General features: G+C 43.0%; 1 protein-coding gene across 2 annotated transcripts in view; it reads left to right on the top strand.

The window, feature by feature from the left end:
• Window positions 1–1,415: 1,415 nt before the first annotated feature.
• Window positions 1,416–22,846, top strand: part of LOC109922217 (transmembrane 9 superfamily member 2-like) — a 42,378-nt gene continuing 20,947 nt past the window's right edge. The window contains exons 1-3 of one of the 2 annotated variants that reach the window (XM_048598491.1): window positions 1,416–1,789; window positions 12,757–12,824; window positions 13,001–13,094. In XM_048598491.1, coding sequence (XP_048454448.1) covers window positions 1,649–1,789; window positions 12,757–12,824; window positions 13,001–13,094 — 303 coding nt within the window. In that variant the 5' untranslated portion in view covers window positions 1,416–1,648. The remainder of the gene's footprint in view (window positions 1,790–12,756; window positions 12,825–13,000; window positions 13,095–22,846) is intronic. The other variant, XM_020522236.2, reaches the window with a different exon arrangement.

The raw sequence follows: 22,846 nt of genomic DNA, 5'->3' as shown, positions 1-22,846 counted from the left end.
GCGTCAGTGATGGAGGGAGTTCATGTTTGTGGACGTGGTGCCAATCAAGAGGGCTGCATTGTCCTGGATGATGTCAAGCTTCCCGAGTGTGGTTGGAACTGCAGCCGTCCACACAAGTGGGGAGTATTCCATCATGTTCCTGACTTGTGCCTTATTGATGGTGGGCAGGCTTTGGGAAGTCAGGACGTGAGTTACACGCTACAGCATTCCTAACTTCTAATTTGCTCTTCTAGACACTGTGTTTATGTGGTGAGTCCAGTTAAGGTTGTGGTAAATAGTAACTCAAAGGATATTGATAATGGGGGATTCAGTACTAGTAACACCATTGAATGTCAAGGAACAGTGATTAAATTGTCTCTTATTGGAGATGGTCATTGCTTGGTGAAAATGTTACTTGCAACAATTTATCAGCCCAAGCCTGGATATTGTTCAGGTCTTGTTGCATTTGTACATAGATTGCTTCAGTGTCAGAGGAGTCGCAAATGGTACTGAACATTAAGTGAACAGCCCCAAATTTGACTGTATGATAGTGGGAAGATTGTGCGGGAGTACTATTCTGCTGTTGATGGCCCACAGCACCTCATGGATGTCCAGTCTTGAGTTGCTAGATCTATTCGTGGTCTGTCCCATTCAGAACAGTGATAGTTCCACACAATGCAGGTTATTCCCAATGTGAATGTGGGACTTTGTCTCCACAAGGACTGTGGAGTGGTCATTCTTACCGATACTGTCATGGAACCAAATCACAATTCTACGGTATTGACTCAGCAATAGTGATCCCCTCCTAATTGCGCAATGGTGTGTTTCAACATAACATGAACTGCAGCCGTTCAACAAGGCAGCTCATCACCACTTTTTCCGGGGCAATTAGAGAAGAGCAATATATATGGCTTTACCAGCATTACCCAAAAACCACGAACGAACTAAAAAAAAAACTGTCAGAAATGTGCAGCTGAGATAACAAGGTGTAGAGCTGGATGAACACAGCAGGCCAAGCAGCATCAGAGGAGCAGGAAGGCTGACGTTTCGGGCCTAGACCCTTCTTCAGAAACGTCAGCCTTCCTGCTCCTCTGATGCTGCTTGGCCCGCAGTGTTCATCCAGCTCTACACCTCGTTATCTCAGATTCTCCAGCATCTGCAGTTCCTGCTATCTCAGAAATGTGCAGCTTTTGTTTGAGGAATGCCCAGAGCAAACCAACATTCCAGTTCCACGTTCTGACCTGGGGAATTCTAAACTCTCGTAAAGAAGGTGGAGCTCACAACAATTTCAGATCACAAACTGCTCCCTTCTGCTGTCGGTTACAAATCTTGGCGAATTCTCACTGCTGCAAGGTTCATCGTGAAAGTTTCTCTCCGATGTCGTTTCTTCATCACGGGCGTAAGTCGGAGAAACTGAAAAAGACAACGAGATCTCGTCTCCGACATAACAAAGACATGACACCGCTGCGCCCCGCCCCCAGCTCCAGGACTGTAGCTGGAGGACTCATCCAGTATCCCAGAGAGCAATGTGAGCTGCGCAGGTGACGTGTCGGGTATTGTGACGTGTTGGTGGGGATGTGTGTGTGAGAGAAAAAAGGCTTTGATGCGCACGCAGCCAGGGAGGGCCGGCGGCCGACAGTGAACACCGGCGAAGGTGAAGGTGAGGGTTATGGCGCTGGATGTTTTCAAGTTTCATTCATCGATTGCGGTGCTGTCGCTGCTGGCGGCCGCCCTAGGCATCTCTAAGGGATTTTACCTTCCGGGCTTGGCCCCTGTCAACTTCTGCGAGCTGGAGATCGGTGATTGCAAGGTAACCTGCGGCGAGTCTACTTCCTTACCGTCACCAACCGCCAACCCTCTTAGCAACAGCCTTCTCGGGGGGTGGGGGATGAGAAGGAAGGGAAAGTTAAAAACCTCTCGGAGTTCGCGGTGTCAAGATTTCAGTCCCGCCAGCCGTAAACCCCCTGGATTAAACTTCGGCTCTCAAACGCTGCCCGAGAGAACAAACTTTCCAGAAGACAACTTTTAAACTTTCCCAGCTACAGTCAGTTCTGAGGAAGGGTCATCGGACCCGAAACGTTAACTCTGCTTTCTCTCCACAGATGCTGCCAGACCTGCTGAGTTTCTCCGGCAATTTCTGTTCTGTGAGAGAAGGAGGCTAATTCGACAGCTGTCAGAGGGCCAGTACAAGCAGATGGCCCGAATTACTTCCATTGCCACACATAGAAGACTTTTTATCGCCAGCTCACCACAAGCTCGGAGGGTAAATGTCAACAGCCCTTCCAGAACCCGAGCTGGTCCAATTCATTCTTGGCTGGTCTGCCAGCCTCTTTAAGTTTGGGATCATTCAAAATTCTGCTGAAACTTGCATACAGTCCCATTCGTCCATCGCCCCAGTCCTTCTTGTCATACATTGGCTACCTGGTTTTTACAGAATTCCTTCTTGATCTCATCCTCCTCCCTAGCACTGTAATCTCCTTCAGTCCCAGACCCCAGGAATGTGATGGAATGCACTCCACTCTTCTGAATGAGTGCAGTTTCCAATATTTAAGAATCTCAACACCAACCAGGACAAAGTATCCTGCTTGATTGGCACCCCATCCGTTACCTTCAACGGTCACTCACTTCAACACCAACACACAGAGGCAGCAGTGTGTTCCATTTAAGACATACACTACAATAACTCACCACAGCCTCTTAGCCCTTCCAAACCTGTGACTGCTACTCCATAGGAAGATAACTGCTGGAGATACGTAGGAACACTACCACCTTCAAGTTTCCGTCCAAATCCTACATCTGTCTTGAAACCGCATTGTTTTCGTTCAGTGTCCATTGGGTAAAAGTCCCGAAAATCCTTCCCGAACAGAACTGTACATCCCATGGACAGGTGGTTAAAGACAGCAGCTGACTACTGCCCCATCTGAGGCAATTAGGTAAGGGTACTAAATACTAGTGATGGCAGAATGCTGTGAATTAAAATAAAACCTCTGAATTATTTACACTCCTCCACTTCTGGCTTCTTATAATCCCCGGTTTCAAGTGCTTCCCTCTTGGCTGCTGTGCCTTCAGATACCAGAACTGTAATATCTGTAATTCCCTGACTAAATCTCACCATCTCTCCATCTCAATGACTTCATGTAAGGTGCTCCATAAAATTTGTCTGTTTTGGCAAGCTTTTATATCACTGTATTTAACTCTGTTGTATTCTGTTTGTTAGTGTCTCCATGTAGTGGCTTCATACGTTTTGTTATGCTATAAAGGTGTGAGTGTTTGAATGTGTATAATGTTCAATTTCAATAGTTTGTTCTGTGATGGTTTTTGGTTTTAACCAAATTGGTTTTCCAAGGTTCTTTGTGCTCAGAGTAGCCATTGATCAGTGGGTCGCACTGGCCTTTTCACTCAGATATTTTTCGACACTCTAGAGACCTGAGAACCAAATTCTGGCTGATGTGCCCCCAAAACTGAGGGAATTGTAATGGAAGTAGTATAGTCTTCTGGAATAGATATTAAGTTAAGAGCCCCTCAACCCTCTCGTAGTTATAATCACCCCATGCCACATAAATCAAAGAGGAACCATGGCATTCTCCCAATTATCATTAGCAATGTTCACCTCTTGACCAATATTCTTCAAAAAGCATTGATCATTTTATAAAATGTTGTGTTTGTGGGATCTTTCTGTGTACAAATTATCTGCTGCAACCCTGACTTCTTAACATTTATAAGTATTTCAAAAATACTTTGTTGGGCTTGACATATCCAGAGATTGTAAAAATGCGCTATACTTCTATTTCTTTGGATGTGAATTAGGCTTCATTAAATATTGCAAGCAGAAGGAATAAGCTCAGGATGAAAAAAGGGAGGATATGACCTGAAGTACCTGTTCTGCAACATTATCTATGAGCAGCTGAGGTGTGTAATTCAAAGTTTACCAAAGGCATTTCAAAATTGCATATGTACCTGTAAGGTGAATATTTGTGTAAAAGTCAGTCTTTGACAGAAATTTATTATGGATATTTGGCTTAAAGTACAGAATGTTTCATAGACCTTGTGTAAAAGTTTACCTAAGTTTTCAGGGATCAAACTGTTGCAATTAATGCAAGAACAAAAGAAATAAGAATGGGAGTGGCCAAACAGCCATTTGAATTCACTTCACCAGTGAGATCGTTGCTGATCTTCCATTTCAACACTGTTTTCCTGCACTGTCCTGTCTTTGCTTGATGTTTTTATCTATTAATTGAAAGATGATGGCCCAAGGCTATTATTGTTAGACTGTTAATCTAGAAACTCAGCTAATGTTTGGGGCACCCAGATTCGAATCCTGCCAAGGCAGATGGTGGAATTTGAATTCAAAAGAAAAATCTACCAATGATCATGAAATCATTGTTGATTGACAGAAAAGCCCATCTGGTTTACTAATGTCCTTCAGGGAAGGAAATCTGCCATCCTCACCTGGTCTGGCCTACATGAGACTCCAGATGAATAGCACTGTGATTGACCTCACTTACCCTCTGAAATGGCCTAGCAAGCCATTCAGTTATACTAATTGCTACAAATTCTGAAAGAAATGAAACTGGACAGATCACCTGGCATCAACGTAGGCACCGGAAAAGACAATGGCAGAAACCGCCCTGTCGACCCTGCAAAGTCCTGCTTATGAACATTTAGAAGCTAGTGTCAAAATTGGGAGCGCTGACTTACAGACTAGTCAAGCAACAGCCTGACATAGTCATACACCCAGAACCATACCTTACAATGCCCCAGACATCACCATCACCTTCCTAGATGAGGTGTCAACCTCGTGAAGCCACCAAGCAGCATAAGCAGCAAGTGATAGAGTTAAGTGATCCTACAACCAACGGATCGGATGTAAGCTCTGTAGCCCTGTCACATCCAGTCCTGAATGGTGGTGGACAATTAAACAACTCACTGGAAGAGGAGGCTCCACAAATATCCTCATCCTTAATGATGGGAGAGCCCAGCACATCAATGCAAAAGATAAGGCTGTAACGTTTGCAGCAGTCTTTGGCTAGAAGAGCTGTGTGGATGATCCATCTTGACCACCTCCAGCAGTCCCCACCATTACAAGTACCAGTGTTCAGCTAATTCAATTCACTCCACATGATATCAAGAAATGGTTGGAGACAGGCTCTGAAAATATTCCAGCAATAGTACTGAAGTTTGTGCTGCAGAGCTTGCCACTCCCCCAGCCATTGTGTTCCAGTATAGTTACAACAACGTGGAAAATTGCCCAGGTATGTCCTTTACATAAACAGCATAAGCAGCAAGCAACAAATCCAACCCGGCCAATTACTGCCCCATCAGTCTACTCACGTTCATCAGTAAAGTGATGGAAGGTGTCATCAACAGTGCTATCAAGCAGCACCTGCTCAGCAATAACCTGCTCAGTGACGCCCAGTCTGGCCACAACCGGGTTACACCCATTGGAAGATAAAGTGAGGGTGATCAAGGGTGCCCTGGCTCCAACGTCTGGACCAGAGCTCAGGTCTTTCCTTGTGTTGGTGAATTATAATGGAAAATTCATATGTAACCTGGCCTCCATCTTGGCACCCTTACACCTGCTATTGAGAAAGGGTAAGCCTTGGAAATGGTCACGTAGCCAAGCAGTAACCTTTAGGGAAGTGACAAAGCAGCTATTACTATCTAAAGTGTTGACCCACTACAATGCCAAGTGAGATGTGGTGCTGAGATTCACTGCCTCCCCAAACAGTAATGGTGGCCCAACAGAGAGGAACACCTGATGGCATACATTTCCCAGACTTTGGTTGATGCTGAACGCAAATACATCCAGATAGAGAAGGAAGGTTTGGCGGTCATTGTTGATGTGAGAAAGTTCCATTAATACCCTTTTTATGGATGTAAATTTGTAATATAACAGACCACAAACCCCTGCTAGGACTACTTAAAGAAAACAAGTCTGTGCCACCCATAACTTCTGCTTGAATTCAGTAGTGGGCACTTATTCTCAGTGCATATCATTACAAGTTGGAACACCATCTAGGGGGCTGAGCGGCAAATGCAGATGCCTTGAGCCGCCTCCCACAGCAAATACAACAACAGTGGTGCCTCCCCTGGAAAAGTCTGTTCTGGTTTTAAACTTTCTGGACACAATTCTGGCCACCACTGACAATATCTGACAGTGACACAGGATCCCATCCCAGCAAAACTAAAACAGCTGGTGTTGATGGGGGAAAGAAAAGGGCCATCATAACCAGAATTGAGACCTTTCTGGATCCTCGAGACCAGATCACCATAGAAGATGACATATTACTTTGGGGAGCAAGAGTGATTGTCCTGAGTAAAGGTTGCTGCCAGATACTGGCTGAACTCCTCCAGGGTCACCCAGGGGTTTCCAAAATGGAAATGTTGGCATTTCCATGATTGGTGGCCAGGATTGGATGCTGACAAAGCTGAGTTCATGGGGCAGTGCCCAGAGTGACAAGAAGGACGCAAATTACTGCCGGAACCCCCCCCTCCACACCTTTAGGAATGGCTGGGTAGACCCTGGACTTAGTTACACATTGACTATGCCGGTCCTTTTATGGGCTCAAAGTTCTTCATAATTGTGGATTTCCATACAAAGTAGTTGAACATGCATAGAGTTCATTTAACAAATTCAGGGATGACGATTGAAAAGCTGCGAGCATTGTTTGCAATATACTGCTTCCTGGAAGTATTGGATGTGGACAATGGGACGTCATTTACCAGCAAGGATTTCAAGTATTTTCTAAAGTCGAATGGTATTCAGCATGTTCAGGTGGCTCCATACCATCCATCAACCAATCGTTTGGCAGAAAGAGTGGTCTAAACGTTGAGGTAGGCTTAAAGAAACAATCTACAGCTTCGCTCGATACCAAACTATCCCACTTCCTGTTTGATTTATAGGACTAGCCTTCACACAGGGATAGCTCCAGCAGAATTGCTGAAGGGGAGAAGAGTCCACACTAAGGTAAACCTGATTAGACCTGGACCTGGCAGTGTGATGGTGTGAAGGGGGTGGTTGAAATGACAGTAGGAACACCAATGTTGGCTGCATGCCTGCTCTAAGCAAGGGAGACAGTCCTGAACAAACATGGATCACGTGAAAGTTCCTACGTCGCAAACTGGGCAGGAGCAAAACATACCTGGCTCCTCACACCAGCCAGAAAGGCTGTCACTAAACCGTGGGTTCTCCCCTTCCATTTAGCATCAAAGAAACCTCACAGTTGGAGATGAATGCAGCCGATGTCACAGCCTCAATACCATTACAGCCTGAAGAAGAGGAGGAATTTCTCCCAAGATGCTCCGGGCACAAGAAACAGGTGACGGTCCGGTACACGGCACCCATGTCCGAGTCAGAATCGGAGGAACTGGATCTTGGATGAAAATAGGTCAGTGAAAGAACAGACCTACATTCCTGGATTTGGTGGGGAGGGATGTAGCAATTGAAATGAGGGCCAGGTGGATCTCGTTGAATATGAGATCCTTGATTGGGGTTGTTAACCTGGGCCAATCAGAGTCCCGGTTGACAGATAAAAACAAGAGTCTCAGAGTCTCCTCACTCTCGATTGGCTGGTCAGTGTCCATGTACTGTGCATGTGTAAATAAAAAGTGCCTTGGTGATGGGACACTGACCTCTGTACAATTATTGCAGAACCCATGTTTATTTTTGCTCACTTTTCCTTTTTACATACCTATAAAAGCTTTTGCAGTCAAATTTTTTATACTTCTTGCTAGTTTACTCATTCAATTTTCTTTATCTTAATCTTTATCTTCCTTTGCACAGTTCTTGGGTGCAGTGTTGGTTTCACACGCACTTCAAATGTATACTCCATTGAAATCAGTGGAGAGTTGTACTAGGTGGGATGTAAAGCCAACATCCCACTTCATCCTATGGTATCTCCTACCTGTTGAGTTCTCCCTCTGAAAGGTCCTCAAAATTGTATGCTCTTTCTCTTTGGTAACTGCAGTTTTGCTTCGCTACTTTTTTTGGATAAATTGAAACAGTAGTATATTAAAACTATTATGTGTTGTCTTGGCTTTAACAAGATTTTTTTACAGAAAAGTTAAAAGTTTATAATCACACCAGTACAGTCTGAGAATGAGTTTACAGAATTTTCTGACATGCATCAGTGAGTTTGCTTCAAAGTCAACAAGGTGCAGAGCTGGATGATCACAGCAGGCCAAGCAGCATCATAGGAGCAGGAAGGCTGACATTTTGGGCCTAGACCCTTCTCCTGAAGAAGTGTCTAGGCCCGAAACGTCAGCCTTCCTGCTCCTATGATGCTGCTTGGCCTGCTGTGTTCATCCAGATCTACGCCTTGTTGTCTCTTTTAAAAGTTCAATGTTATGCACCTCTCAAGTTGATGATGAGCTGCCTTCTTAAACGGCTGTAGGTAGACCCACAATGCTGTAAGGGAGGAGTTTCGGAATTTTGACCCAGAAACACTGAAGGAACAGAAATATATTTTCCAAATCAGGATGCTGAGTGGCTTGGAGAGGAACTTACAGGTGGTTGTATTCCCATGTATCTGCTGGTCATGTCCTAGATGAAATTGGTCTAGGGTTTGGACGATGCTATTCGCTATTTAAGGATTTTTGTGGTGAATTTCTGCAGTACGTCTTGTAGATGATACGCACTGCCACTACTGAACGTCGTTGGTGGAGGAAGTGGATGTTTGTGGATGAGGTGCAAATCGAATGGGGGTCTATTTTGTCCTAGATGATGTTGGGCTTCTCGAGTATTGTTGGAGCTGCACTATCCAGGCAAATGGAGAGTATTCCATCACACTCCTGACTTATGCCTTGTAAATAGAAGGTGGACAGGTTTTGGGGAATTAGGAGGTGAGTTACTCACCGTACTATCTCTAGCCTCTGACCTACTTGTTGCTACTGTATTTATAAGTTGAGTCCAGTTGAGTTTCTGGTCCATGGTAATCCCCAGGATGTTGATAGTGAAGGATTATTACTCTGGAATATGCTGGAAGGGTCACAAATTGGGGCTCTAACTCTCATTCAAGTCAGGAAGTACCAATGAGGGACTGCTAAGGCTGTCAGTTCCAGTCGTAGGCTCTGGGGGACTTCATAGATTGATTTGATTAAACTGAACATTTTGATAAGAATGACTAGTTTTAAAAAGTGTAGAGAAAAGGGGCATTGTTTGCTGCTTACTAAAACTGCCACTGGCATTCCACCACATACATCATGAAGCAGGAGATTTGAGCTCTTTCCCTTGATTTCTCTTGTTAGTTCAGTTGATTTGTTTGGAGATTCATTGGGTGCAGATATTAGCTGGTGTTAGCACTATCAGTAGGTTCTACTCTGGTTTTGGTAGATGTCTAAATTAAATTTAATTGAACTAAATCATATAGACAGTTGCTACAGGATTAATTTGCATGATTCACTTCACTATTTTGCCACTTTCAGCTGGGGAGACATGGGGTAATATTAACTAAGTCTGTATATGTGTGAGCCTTAATTGAGTGTGACCCTGCTAGTGTAACCACTCTGATTATGGGCGTTGTCTTTGTAGCATTTTCTTCAGTGGTGAGAATGGGAGGGAAGCTTAACTGCAAACATGTTTCAAGTACAGTGGCAAATTATTTTCGACAAGAGCTTGATAAAAGTGTTCAGGATTCTGTCTTGGCATAGTCTTTCGAGTACTTAATTTGTCAATTTATTTATATTCTCATCTATCATTTTTATTTTGTCTTTGACCCTGAAATGTAGAAAATTTGATCTTGCAATCAATTAACAGCAATGTTTGTGATAATTGAATATGCATACGAATTCAACCTCTGTCCAGTTTCACCATTTCATAAGCTCTTGGCTGAGCTGATTGTGGCGTCAACTCCACACTCATTTACCCCTATTAAACTTTAACTCTCCTATTTGTCATGAATCCATCCAACTCTACGTTAAAAATATTCAGTGACCTCACTTCCACTGCTGTTTGGGAAAGACAGCACCAAAGACTTACACCCCTCTGAGAGAAAAGATTCCTCATCACTGTCTTACTTAGGAAAACCCTTATTTTAAATTGTATTTTGTACATTTAGTCTCTAACACGAGGGAAACAGCTTTTACCCTGCCAAATCCTTTCAGAACCGAATGTGTTTCAATAGAATTACCTCTCCTCTTCCTAAGTACCAAATGAGTTCAGGCCCAGTTTGTCCAATTTGTACTTACAGAATATTCTCTCATCCAAATGAACCTTCGCTGAACACCTTTTCAAGACATTTACATCCTTAAATAAGGAGCCTAAAAACTTCATTGTTCCTAAGTGGTGGCCCCACTGACATTCTATGGAATTGTAGTAACAGATCCTTACTTTTCCATTCTATTTCCTTTACAATGAGAGCAACATTCCATTTGCCTTCATCATCTCTTTCTGTACCTGCATATTAATTTCTTTGGATTCACATATCTGGACACCCAGATCCCTCTGTAATACTAAGTTTAGAATTTATCTCCATTTAAATAATACACTGCATTTTTATTCTTCCTGCCAAAGTAGACTAGTTTATATTTTCTCACATTATACTTCTTTATGCTCATTCTTGGATTCTGATCAGTCAGTCAGTCTCTGTCCAAACTAATATGTTGCCTCTGATACAAGGGGCTCTTATTTTACAGAATAACCCTTTGATATGGCACTGATCATAATCCTTAATTTTTTAATAGACTCAAAGGATGCACTAGGCATATTTCACCATTGAGCATTAGTTCCATGCTTGAGTTTACTTTTGCACCTCACCCAAATCCTATTCCTTAAACAGGGATGTGATAGGTTGTAAGCAAGTTACGAGTAATACAGGATATCACAAATAGTCCTTTGCTAATCTAAGGCGTGCTTTGAATCTCTGGTGATTTGAACTTTGCATAAATAAAGGTATATTTGGTGAAAAGACCATTTTTCTTTTTGGACTGTGGACTAAAATGGGAAAAGACATTATTTTAAGCCAACGAAATTGTGCAAAAAATTGTTTGCAGTTTTTAAAACAAGTTATTGGAGCACATGAAGCATTTTTTTTATAATGTTATCTTATTGTAACAGTTGAGGAAGGAGTGTAGAGATGTCAGCTCAGAGATGGTAAGAACTGCTGATGCTGGAATCAGAGATAACACAGTGTGGAGCTGGAGGAGCACAGCAGGCCAGACAGCATCAGGGGAGTAGGAAAGTTGACCTTTTGGGTCGGGACCTTTCTTCAGAAATGGGGGAGGGAGTAGGGAGCTCCGAAATAAATAGAGGGGGAAGGTAGGTGGGATGGTGATAGGTGAATGCAGGTAGGCAGTGGTGGGCATTGGTCAGTTAGGTGGGAGGGAAGATGGACAGGTGTCAGGTCAAGGAGGCGGGGATGAGAGGGAGGGTTGGTGATGGGATGAGGCCGGAGGTGGGGAGATTTTGAAGCTGGTAAAGTCCACATTGAGACTTTTGGGTTGTAGGCTCCCAAGGCAGAATAAGAGATGCTGCTTCTCCAGTTTCCTGGTAGCGTCATTGTGACACTGGAGGAGGCCCAGGATGGACAGGGAGTGGGAGTGGGAGGCGGAGTTGAAATTGTTCACGACTGGAAGGTGTTGTCATTTGTCGCGAACAGAGCGCAGGTCCTGGAGTATGCTGTTTTGGTCTCATCTGAGAAAGGATGTTGTTACTGTAGAGGGAGAACAGCGAAGGTTTACCAGACTGATTCCTGGGATAACAGAACTGCTAAATGAGGAGAGATTGAATTGGTTAGGATTATACTTGCTGGAGTTCAGAAGAATGAGGGGTGATTTACATAGAAACCAATACAATTCTAACAGAGCTAGAAGAGGTAGATACAGGAATGATGTTCCTGATAGCGGCAGAGCCCAGAACCGGGAGTCACAGTCTGAGGATATGGGATAAACCATTTCGGACTGAAATGAGTAGTGCGCCTGTGGAATTTACTATCCCAGAAAGCAGTCAAGGCCAAAACACTATTCAATTTGAAGAAAAGGATGGACATAGCCCTTGGGGCTGAAGGGATCAAAGGATGAGGGTGAAAAGCAGGAATAGACTGTTGAGTTGGATCAACAGCCTTGGTCATAGCCAATAGTGGAGCAGGTTTGAAAGGCCAAATGGCCTACTCCTATTTTCTATATTTAAATCCTGACTTTTTACTGTTTTTGCTTATGTTATACAGCTAACGATTAGCAATTTGTGTGGTCTACCTTTGCTGTTGGTTAAAGACTGTTTGATTACAATACATAGTTATTTTCTTGTTAATGGAAAAAAACCTGGTGTGCATGTCCCTTAACATGAAGTAGTTAAAATTAGGCAATTCATTTGTTGAATCAACTTCTGCATTTGTGATGACTCGGAAATAGTTGGGTTTGATTTAAAGTGTATTATCTCCAATGAGTTATGACATTATCAAGTGACAGTCAGCAATATGTGACATTGTAAGCTAGAGACTTATTGCAATATATGAGTGGTCAAGAGGTGTTTTGTTCTATTCACACTGCAGGAATCTTGGATAAGGCTAGTTCATTGGGCAGGAAAAGTGCAATACAAATCATGGAGGAGCTAGAATGATCAGAGTTGTTGAACTCGTGAATATTGTATATTTAAAACAAAATGCCACAGCTCTACATTATGCTTCAACTGTTTAAAATTCTGCTATATCTTGCTTTGTTAGACCCAACGATTTTTGTAATACCTGTTAATCTTATTCTTTATTGTCAAAAGTACGCCAACAATTATCTTGCCTTTGATTATTTTTAAGATTGCTAATTTCTCTTACTTTATCTCCCTTCTAGAGTTCTATTGAACTATTTGTGAACAGGTTAGACTCGGTGGAATCTGTCTTGCCTTATGAGTATGCTGCGTAAGTAAATTAATTTAAATCTTTTGGATACTTCATTTTTTTGACATAATGCAGTATATTTTCTAGATGAGTCTATATGCCCAAATATTTTAAAGACTTTGCATCATAACTGAAGATATGTCAAGGTGGTAAAATTACAGGAGACGAGGTCCTGAAAGTGTTTCATCCTCCTACAGATTTGATTTCTGTCAATTGGAAGAGGAAAAGCGTCCCTCGGAAAACCTTGGACAAGTCTTGTTTGGTGAGAGGATTGAGTCATCTCCATACAAGGTATGAGTTTACCTAAGTGAAATGATGTGGGTTTTTGGAATATTGTCTGTGCTGCTGTTTTTAAGTAATTGATGTAAAGATGTTTCATTCTAAGATATAGAAGTAACTGAAGCAGTGGATAGCTTAAAAATACTTCTTGTTTGGTTTCCTTATTAAAGTAGTTGTAAGTTACACAAAAACTCCAAATTTAATCCTGGTTTCTTGTAATGTTTGCTGATTTCAGGCAACTGTAATGTTCATAGTGACTTTGGGTTAGAGAGAAGAACATTGTCCAAGATTACTACAGATTTTGCTCATTGTTAACTCCTTTTGATTTTTGAAATGAGCTGCCATAAACCTTTCTCTAGACGATTGATTAAGAACGCTAAATACAGGATTCCTGCCTATTTCCAAATCAGCTAAACTGGATAATAGTGATTGCACTGAAATATCAGAAAATTATACCAAATTTAAAAATTCAAAGTAAAAGACAAAACATAAAAAGTTTTTTGTTTTGTAAATACGGTTTTCTCTTTTTTAAAAGAAATGCTAATATGCTACATTTCCTGGGTGCCTCACCAGTTTCCCTTGAAAAGGAGTACTAGCTTTGCAAATTCAAGTCCATTTTCATCAGACGGCTTGTTGGGAAGATACTTTACTATTGTAGTTTGCAAAAACTTCCTTTTGAGAAAGTACAGTCATACAGCGCAGAAAAGGCCCTTCAGTCCATTGAGTCTGCATCGACATAACAACCACTAAAGGTGCACTAATCCCAATTTCTTGTACTTGTCCCTTATCCTTGAATGGTATGATATTTCAAGTGCTAATCCAAATATTTTATAAAGGTTGTATTGTATCTGGCGTCCACTACCTTCCCAGGAAGTGCATTTTAGATTCTCACCACCTGCTGAGTGAAAAAGTTTTTTCTCAAATTCCCTCTGAATCTCCTGCCCTGTACCCTAAAACTATGCCCTGTCATGATTAAACGAAGGGGAACAGCTGCTCTTTATTCACCCTGTCCATACCTCATAATCTAATACATCTTAATCATGTGCCGCTCAGCCTTATCTGCTCTAAAGAAAACAATCCAAGCCTGTCTAGTCTCTCCTGTAGCTCAATTTATCCATCCCAGGCAATATCCTGGTGAACTTCCACTGTACCCCTTCTGGTGCTATCACATCCGTCTTGTAGTGAGGTGAGCAGAACTGCACACAATACTCCAGCTGTGGGTAAACCAACTAACTCTGTACAACTCCAACGTTACCCTCCTTACTCTTATACTCTATGCCACGACTGATGAAAGCAAGAGTCCCATTCACGTGCTTTGCTGACTTCAGGGATTTGTGAATAACTACCCAAGATTCTTCTGTTCCTCTGAGCTACCCAGTGTCCTGCCATTCATTAAATACTCACTCATCTTGTTTCTTTTTCCAACGTGCATCACTTCGCACACATCAGGGTTAAGATAGCGGCGGCAGAATAGGCAGTGTCTGGGCTCAGCCTGGGGCTCATGCTTTCCATCCACTTCTCTTTTTGCTGCTTTTACTCGATCTTCTCTCTTTTTTTTAAATTTCTTAGTTTTTTTTGACTTACCTTGTGGAGGGAGCAGCAGTGATGGCCTCGGGCCATTGCAGCAGCTGAGAGCCTGAAGTGGGATAGTCAGCCGGCCTGGAGCAGAGCAGGATGGTCAGTGGTCAGCAGGCCCAGAGTGAAGCGGGCAGTCATCCATCCTGGAGTGGAGTAAGACGGCCAGCGGTCAGTGGGCCTGGAGCGGAGTGAGATGGCCAGTTGTCAGCATCCTGGAAAGGAGCGGGCAGTCAGCAGGCCTGGAGTGGAGAGCAGTCAGTGTGTCTGGATTGGAGCTGAGCGACCAGCAAGCTGCTGGCGGTCAGTGGTCTGGGGCCCAGAGCGGGGCAGTCAGCAGCCTGGGGGCCCGGAGACGAGCTGAGTGGCCAGTAGGCTGGAGGCCTGAAGCAGAGGCGGCTAGCTATCAGTGGATTGGGGCCTGGAGTGGAATGGTCAACAGGCTGGGGGCCTGGAGTGGGGCTTCTGGTAGTTGGCAGACTGGGATCTGGTGCGGTCAGCCTATCGCAGATGGCAGTCAGCAGCTTGCAAGCCCGGTTGGGGTCAACTCAGCGTCAGGGAGAGTAAGACCATGTGTGGAAAGCTCCCAGTGTGGAGCGACAGCAGGCTATAGAACGACTGTAATATCTATCTTTTAAATTTATTACTTTGTTTTCCTAATTTATACTATGAAGACCTATAATGTAGAACTTTTAGCTTTTTTCTTTATTTCTGTTTTTGTATTCAGTCTATTTTAGTACCTAAAATTTGTAACTAGGTACTTTGTACCTAAGATGAAGCTATGTGTGGTGACATTGTGCACTTTTCACTATACTTCTGTACTTCTGTACTTGAGTACATGCGACAATAAAACCTAACTCTAAATGCCATCTGCTACTGCTTTGTCTATCTAAGCAATCCATCTCTATGTTCCTGCAACCTACAACCACCTTATAGAGTCATACGGCACAGAAACAGATCCTTCGGTCCAACTAGTCAATGCCAAACGTAATCCCAAACTAAACTAGTCCTACCTGCCTGCTCTTGGCCCATATCCCTTCAAACCTTTCCTATTCATGTATCCATCCAAAAGACTTTTAAATGGTATACTTGTACACGCATCCACCACTTCCTCAGGAAGTTCATTCCACATCTTCTTCACTATTAACCACCCTACCAATCTTGGTGTCATCTGCAGACTTGCTTAAACATTCCTCCCACATTTTCATTTATGTATATAAATGAAATATATTATGTACAAATAACAAGCAATAAGGGTCCCAGTACTGATCCTTGTGGTACACCGCTCGACCTCGGCCTCCAGTCATTCTAACAGCCTTCTACTACTGTGCTTTGTGTCCTATTACGAAGCCGGTTTCTGATCCATCTCTTCAGATTTCCCTGAATTCCATGTGTTTTAACCTTCTCAATCAGCCTTCCATGAGGGACATTGTCAAAAGGTTTGCTAAAATTTATATAAAAACTTCCACAAATTTGATCACATTTTCGAACATTTCTGACAAGTTTGTTAGCCATGTCCTCCCGCTGATAAAGCCGTGCTGACTTTCCCTAATTAATCTATGCCTTTCCAAGTGGATAGTAATTCTGTCCTTCAGAATTTTCTCCAATAGTTTGCCTACCACTGGCATGAGACTCACTGATCTGTAATTTCCTGGTTCATCTCTACCACCTTTCTTGAAAAATGGGACTACATTAGCCGTCCTCCAGTCCTCTGGTACTTGCCCCATGGCCAGAGGAATTAAAAATTTATGTCAGACCCCCTGCAATTTCCTGCCTTGCTTCCCACAGCAGCCTCGATTCAGTCCTTTTGGGCCTGAATTCCATATCTATGTTCTCCTTTTCCAGAGTGAAGATGGAAGAGGAGTATTCATTTAACACCCTTCCAATATCCTGCAGCTTCACACACAGGTTGCCCCCTTGGGCCTGTCTTTCCCTGGTTAACCTCATCCCTCTAATGAATTTATAAAATATTTTAGGATTGTGCCTAATCCTGTTTGCAAGTCCTTTCTTGTGCCCCGTTTTTGCTCTTCTAATTGCTTTCTAATTTCCCTCGTGCATTTCCTATATTCCTCTAGGGCCGCAGCTGAATTGTTTTCTTTGCACTTGTTAAAAGCCTTTCTCTTCTTTCTTTTTCATTCCTGAATTGTCCCAGACATCCAGGGATTTCTGAACTTATTGCTGTTACATTTCTCCTGTACTGTCCCCAGCTCCTTTGTGAATGCTCCGCACTGTTCTGCTGTAGACTGAACTGCAAAGAGATTTTCCCAAGCAACTTTGGTCAGATTCTGCTTTATTTTAATAAAATCTGCTGCGTACTTCTTCCCTCAACCCCACCCCCACCCCAAAAATCCAAATCCAAGCTGTCTTTTGCAGGCCTTCTTTTTCCTTGTTAATAACAAGTTTAAACCGTACCATCTTGTGGCCGCTAGCACTAAAAGTTCCTACACATCTTGTCAACTGCCTTCCAGAAATTTAAATGCACCACATTGACGTTTTTTTCCACATTGCTTCCTCAAAGTTCCTCAAAGAACTTTCACAAATTAGTCAAATATGATTTTTATTTTAGAAATTATTGACTCTGCCTGATTGCATTGATATTTTCAAAGTACCTGCCATAACATTCTTGATGATAGATGCCTGTATTTGAAGATGTTGTGTAAACCCCATTTACTTTTGTCTTCAATTGCTCTGTTTTCTCACTTGCTATAAATTTAATTGGTGTTTTTTGGTTCCTTTTAGTGTAGAAATACAACAGGGAAGTGTTTAGAGATAAGGAACCACTATGATCCTTTTCTTTGTCTTTGTTGCACAACTCCCAGGTGCATGATGATTCAGCTGGATGCAGCAAAGCAATTTCCAATATTGTTACAAGTTTTATATTTGTTTCTCCATGCAGTATTTTCTGGCTCTTTTAATTACCTTTTATTCTATTTTCTCAGTGCTGCTCTGTACTTTTTTATTTTATCTATTTCCTAGTATTCTTTCCTGCAAGCGTACATTTTACCAACGTGCGTTCATCTTTAGCTTAGGAAAGCATTCCAAAGCACTTCCAAGAGTGTTTTGTGATAAATTACCATTGAACTGAATAAGAGATTAATGGTAATGAAAGCTTAATTAATAGCACATACTTAATTAATTTTGCTAGGTGCCAGTGTTTGCTAGTAATGAACTAGTGTAGACATATATAATATTTGATAAGGTGTCCTCATATGTGGAGTTGCATGCTTTCAGAAGTTTTTTTTTAATTCTGCACTGTTTTGTATGATGAGAATAATCAACAATTAGTACCAAGATTATGATGTTTGAGATTCTTGCTTTGCAACAGTGGACCTCGGGGTTATCCTAGTTGTTTACATTTTACCCTTTAGCCTCCCCAGAATGTACTCCAGAAAGGTCAGAGTAATTTTTGGAAGTTAGGGGAGATGAGTGAGGAGGGGATATATTGTGGCCCCATTGATTATGTATACTTTCATGTGAACTATTTTATGGTTCAGTTGAAACAGCTGCTGAGAAAGTGCTGTATATTTAATATTGCTTGGAGGAGTAGGTGTTGAAGGATTATGGGAGAAAAAGATTCAAATTTTGTGGTCAAACCTGCATTGGTTTCAAGAGGGAAAAGGAGCAGCAGAATAAACAAAATAGAGAAAAGGTTTGAGGGAAACTAATAGAACTAAAGACCAACATGTCCCCCGGACCTAGTGGGATGCATCCTAGGATATTAAGAGGTAGTGGATACACTGACAGTAATCTTTGAGGAATCTTTAAATTCTGGAAAAGTTGGAAAACTGTCAGTTTTAAAACTTTTATTTAGAAAGGAAAGAAGACAAAAATTAGGTAACTTCTGGCCACTTAGCTCAAAATCTTTTTTGGGAAAATGTTCAGGTATGCTATAAAGGATGTAATAGCAGAGCATTTAATGTAATCAAGCAGACTCACCATGGCCCCAGGAAGGGGAGATCATGCCTGACAAATTAATTAGAATTCTTTGAGGAAGTGACAAGCAGGATTGATAAAGCAACAGCAGTGGATGTAATATGTTTGGATTTTTTAGAAGGCATTTGATAAGGTACCACATTCGGCTACTTAATAAGACAAGAGCCCATTGTGTTGGAGATGATACATTAACATGGATAGAAGATTAGCTAATGGAAGACAGAGAGTTGGGATAAGGGGAACATTTTCAGGATGGTAACCCGTAACTAGTGGAGTGCCACTAGGATTTGTGCTGGAGCCACAATTATTTACAATTTATATTAATGACTTGGTTGAGGAAAATGAATATATTGTAGGTAGGTTTATGGATGACACAAAAATAGGTGAGAAAGCAAGTGGTGAGGATGATTAATGATTTGGACTTGAATGTGGGGACAGGGTGGGGGGTGGGTGATGGTCGATGGCCAGTACAATTGGGAAATTTGCAGACAACACAAAAATTGGCCATGTAGTGGATAGTGTAGAGGATAGATATAAGCTCCAAAATGGCAGAGATAGGTTGGTGGAGTGGACAGGAAAGTGGCAGATGGAGTCCAATAAGTGTGAGGTAATGTTTTTAGGGAGGTCAAACAGTAAAAGGGAATACCCAATAAATGGGAACATTCTGAGCAGGTTGGATGAAGTGAAAGATCTTGGCATGCAAGTGCACAGGTGCCTAAAGTTACATTACAGGAAAGATGAAATTGCTGTGGAGAGAGTGCAGAGAAGATTGACTAGAATGTTACCAGGATTGGAGATTTGTAGCTATGAAGAGAGATTGGAGAGGCTGGGGTTGTTTTCCTCAGAACTGAGAAGTCTGAGGGGTGACATAGAATTAGAATCAGATTTTATTGTCACGTACTCAAATATAGGAATACAGGAGTATGGCGAAAAATGTACAAAGTTGCCATCCTGTGGTGCCATCTATTTGTGGTTTAAAAAAAAGTAGAGATAAGAGTAGACAGGGGAATCTGTTTCCCTTGGCAGATAGCTTGAATCTATGACCCCTGGTTTTTAAACTAAGTGGCAGACAGATTAGAAGGGGATATGAGGAAAACTTGTTTTACGTAGGAAGTGGTGGATGTCTGGAATTTGCTGCCTGAGTTGGTGGAGGCAGAGACTCTAAACTCTTTTATTTAAAAGTACTTGTACCTGCACCTTAAGTGCTGTCGACTATAGGGCTATGGACTGTGTCTGGAAGATGGGATTAGAAAGGGCATCTGAGTGTCTTTGGGTCAACGTCGACAAGATGGGCTGAATGGACCCCTTCTGTGCTGTATTATTTCTTTGGTTCTATGATGCACAGAATCTACAGAGGGCTATTGACAGATTGAGTGAGTTGGTAAGAATTTAGCAGATTGAATATAATGTGGGAAAATGTGATGCTATGCATTTTGGCAGAAAGTATAGAAGATTTGAATATTATTTAAATGAAGAACGACAGTAGAAAGTTATCGTACAGAGGAATATAGGAGTTCTTCTGCATAAATCTCAAATAGCTAGTATACTAAGTTCATCAGGTACTAATTAGGGAAGGAAAATGGAATGTTGGCCTTTATTTCAAAGGGAATGGAGCATAAAATAGGAGAAACAAAAATAGAGATTACTGGAAAAGCTCAGGTCTGGCTGCATCTGTGAAGAGAAATCACAGTTAACATTTCGGGTCCAGTGACCCTCCTCAGAACTGATGATAGCTAGGAAAACTGTTGACAGGGCCCTCAACTGGTCCGACCCATCTCCCGCACTTCCGTCCTCACCCTGCTTCTTCCCTCCCACAACAGCGATAAGGTTCCCCTTGTTCTTACCTACCATCCCACCAGGATCCATAACCAGCAGATCATCAGCCGCATTTCCGCCAACTCCGGTGAGATGCCACCACCAGACATAGATTCCCCACCCCTCCCTTGTCCACATTCCACAGAGACCGTTCCCTTCAGGACACCCTGGTCCACTCTTCTTTCACTCTCAATACACCCTCACAGCCCCATGGCACTTTCCCCTGCAACTGCTGAAAGTGTAACACCTGCCTATTTACCTCCTCCTTCCCCAGCATCCAAGGGCCCAAACACAGCTTCCAGGTGAAGCAGCACATCACAAAATCTAGTCTACTGTATTTGCAGCTCACAATGTGGTCTCTTCTATATTGGGGAAACGAAGCGTAGACCAGATGGCTGCTTTACAGAACTTTTACGTTCTGCACGCAAAAAAGACCCTGAGCATCCAGTTGCCTGCCACTTTAACACACCACTCTGTTCCGTGACCAACATCTCTATCTCCGGCTTGCTGCAGTGTTCCAGCGAAGCTCAGCACAAGCCGGAGGAACAACACCTCATTTCTCGCTTGGGAACCCTGCAGCCTTCCGGACTCAATATCATATAGTCTGCCATTACACACTACCTATTGTTAGCCACTAACAGTCTCCATTAACAGCTATTCAACCTCCCACCTAGATCGTTATCGACTCCTTTGTCCAACTGTTCTTCTTTCTCTTTGGGCTGTACCCCACCTATCACTTAATCAGTTACCCCTCCCCCACCCTATCTTCGGCACATAAACCAACATTTTCCTAGCTACAGAGATAGTAGGAAGAAGGGTCTAGGCCTGAAACGTCAGCTTCCCTGCTCCTCTGATGCTGCTTGGCCTGCTGTGTTCATCCAGCTCTACACCTTGTTATCTCATTTTCCTAACTGCCGTCAGTTTTGAGGAAGGGTCACCAGACCCGAAATGTTAACTCTGATTTCTCTTTACAGTTGCTGCCAGACCTGCTGAGCTTTTCCAAAAATCTCTATTTTTATTTCTGATGTATAGCATCCGCAATTCTTTTAGTTTTTATAAAATAGGAGATCTTGCAAAAAGTATGCAAGCCACTAGTTAGTCAGCAGCTGGAATACAGTGAGCCATTTTGGTCCCCTTATCTAAGTAAAGATATATTGGAGGCAGTCCAGAGAAAATTCAGTAGGCTAACCCTGGGTATGGAGGGAATGTCTATGAGAAGAGGATGGATATGTTGGGCACGTACTCTTTGGAACACAGAAGAATGAGAGGCAGCCTTATTAACACATATTCAAGGTTCTTTGAGGATTTAACAGCTTAGATGCAGAAAGAGCAAGAACTGCAGATGCTGGAGTCAGAGATAACAAAGTGTGGAGCTGGAGGAACATAGCAGGCCAGGCAGCTTGAGAGGAATGGGAAAGCTGACTTTTTGGGTCGGGACCCTTCAGAAATGGAGGGGAAGGGGAGCTCAAGTAAATAGAGGAGGGGTGGGGCTGGGGAAGGTAGGTGGGATAGTGATAGGTGAGTGCGGATAGGCAGTGGTCGGGATTGGTCAATGAGATGGGTGGAGCGGATAGGTGGGAGAGAAGATAGACAGGTTGTGTCAGGTCAAGGAGGCAGGGATGAGAGGGAGGCTTGGTCCTGGGATGAGGCCAGGGGTGGGGAGATTTTGAAACTGGTAAAATCCACATTCAGGCCGTCGGGCTGTGGGCTCCTGAGGCGAAATATGACGTGCTGCTCTTCCAGTTTGTGGGTGGCAACATTGTGACACTGGAGGAGGCCCAGCATGGACATGTCACCCAGGGAGTGGGAGGGGGAGTTAAAATTTTTCGTGACACATCACCCCACCAACCTCCACATCCAACGTATCATTTTACAACACTTCTGCCACCTACAATCTGACCCCAGAATCAAAGATATATTGCCCCCCCCCACCCCTATTAGCCTTTCGTAGGGAACAACACCTTCCATTCGCGAAACATTTTAACCCCCCCTCCCACTCCCACTTCCATCCTGGGCCGCCTCCAGTGTCACAATGACGCCACCTGCAAGCTGGAGGAGCAGCACCTCATACTCTGCCTTCGGAGCCTACAGTCTGATGGCCTGAACGTGGATTTTACCAGTTTCAAAATCTCCCCACCCCCGGCCTCATCCCAAAACCAACCCTCCCTCTCATTCCTGCCTCCTTGACCTGACACAACCTGTCCATTTTCTCTCCCACCTATCTGCCACTCCCACCTCACTGATCAATCCTGACCATTGCCTATATGCACTCACCTATCATCATCCCACCTACTTTCCCCAGCCCCACCCCTCCTCTCTATTTATTTCTGAGCTCCTCTACCCCCTCCCCATTTCTGAAGAAGGGTCCCGACCCGAAACATCAGCTTTCCTGTTCCTCTAATGCTGCATGGCCTGCTGTATTCCCGCAGCTCCATACTTGA

The sequence above is a fragment of the Rhincodon typus genome, chromosome 6 (assembly GCF_021869965.1).
Source record: "Rhincodon typus isolate 14 chromosome 6, sRhiTyp1.1, whole genome shotgun sequence".
Lineage (NCBI taxonomy): Eukaryota > Metazoa > Chordata > Chondrichthyes > Orectolobiformes > Rhincodontidae > Rhincodon > Rhincodon typus.
The sequence above is the reverse complement of the archived record's forward strand: the minus strand, read 5'-3'. Positions and strand labels throughout refer to the sequence as shown.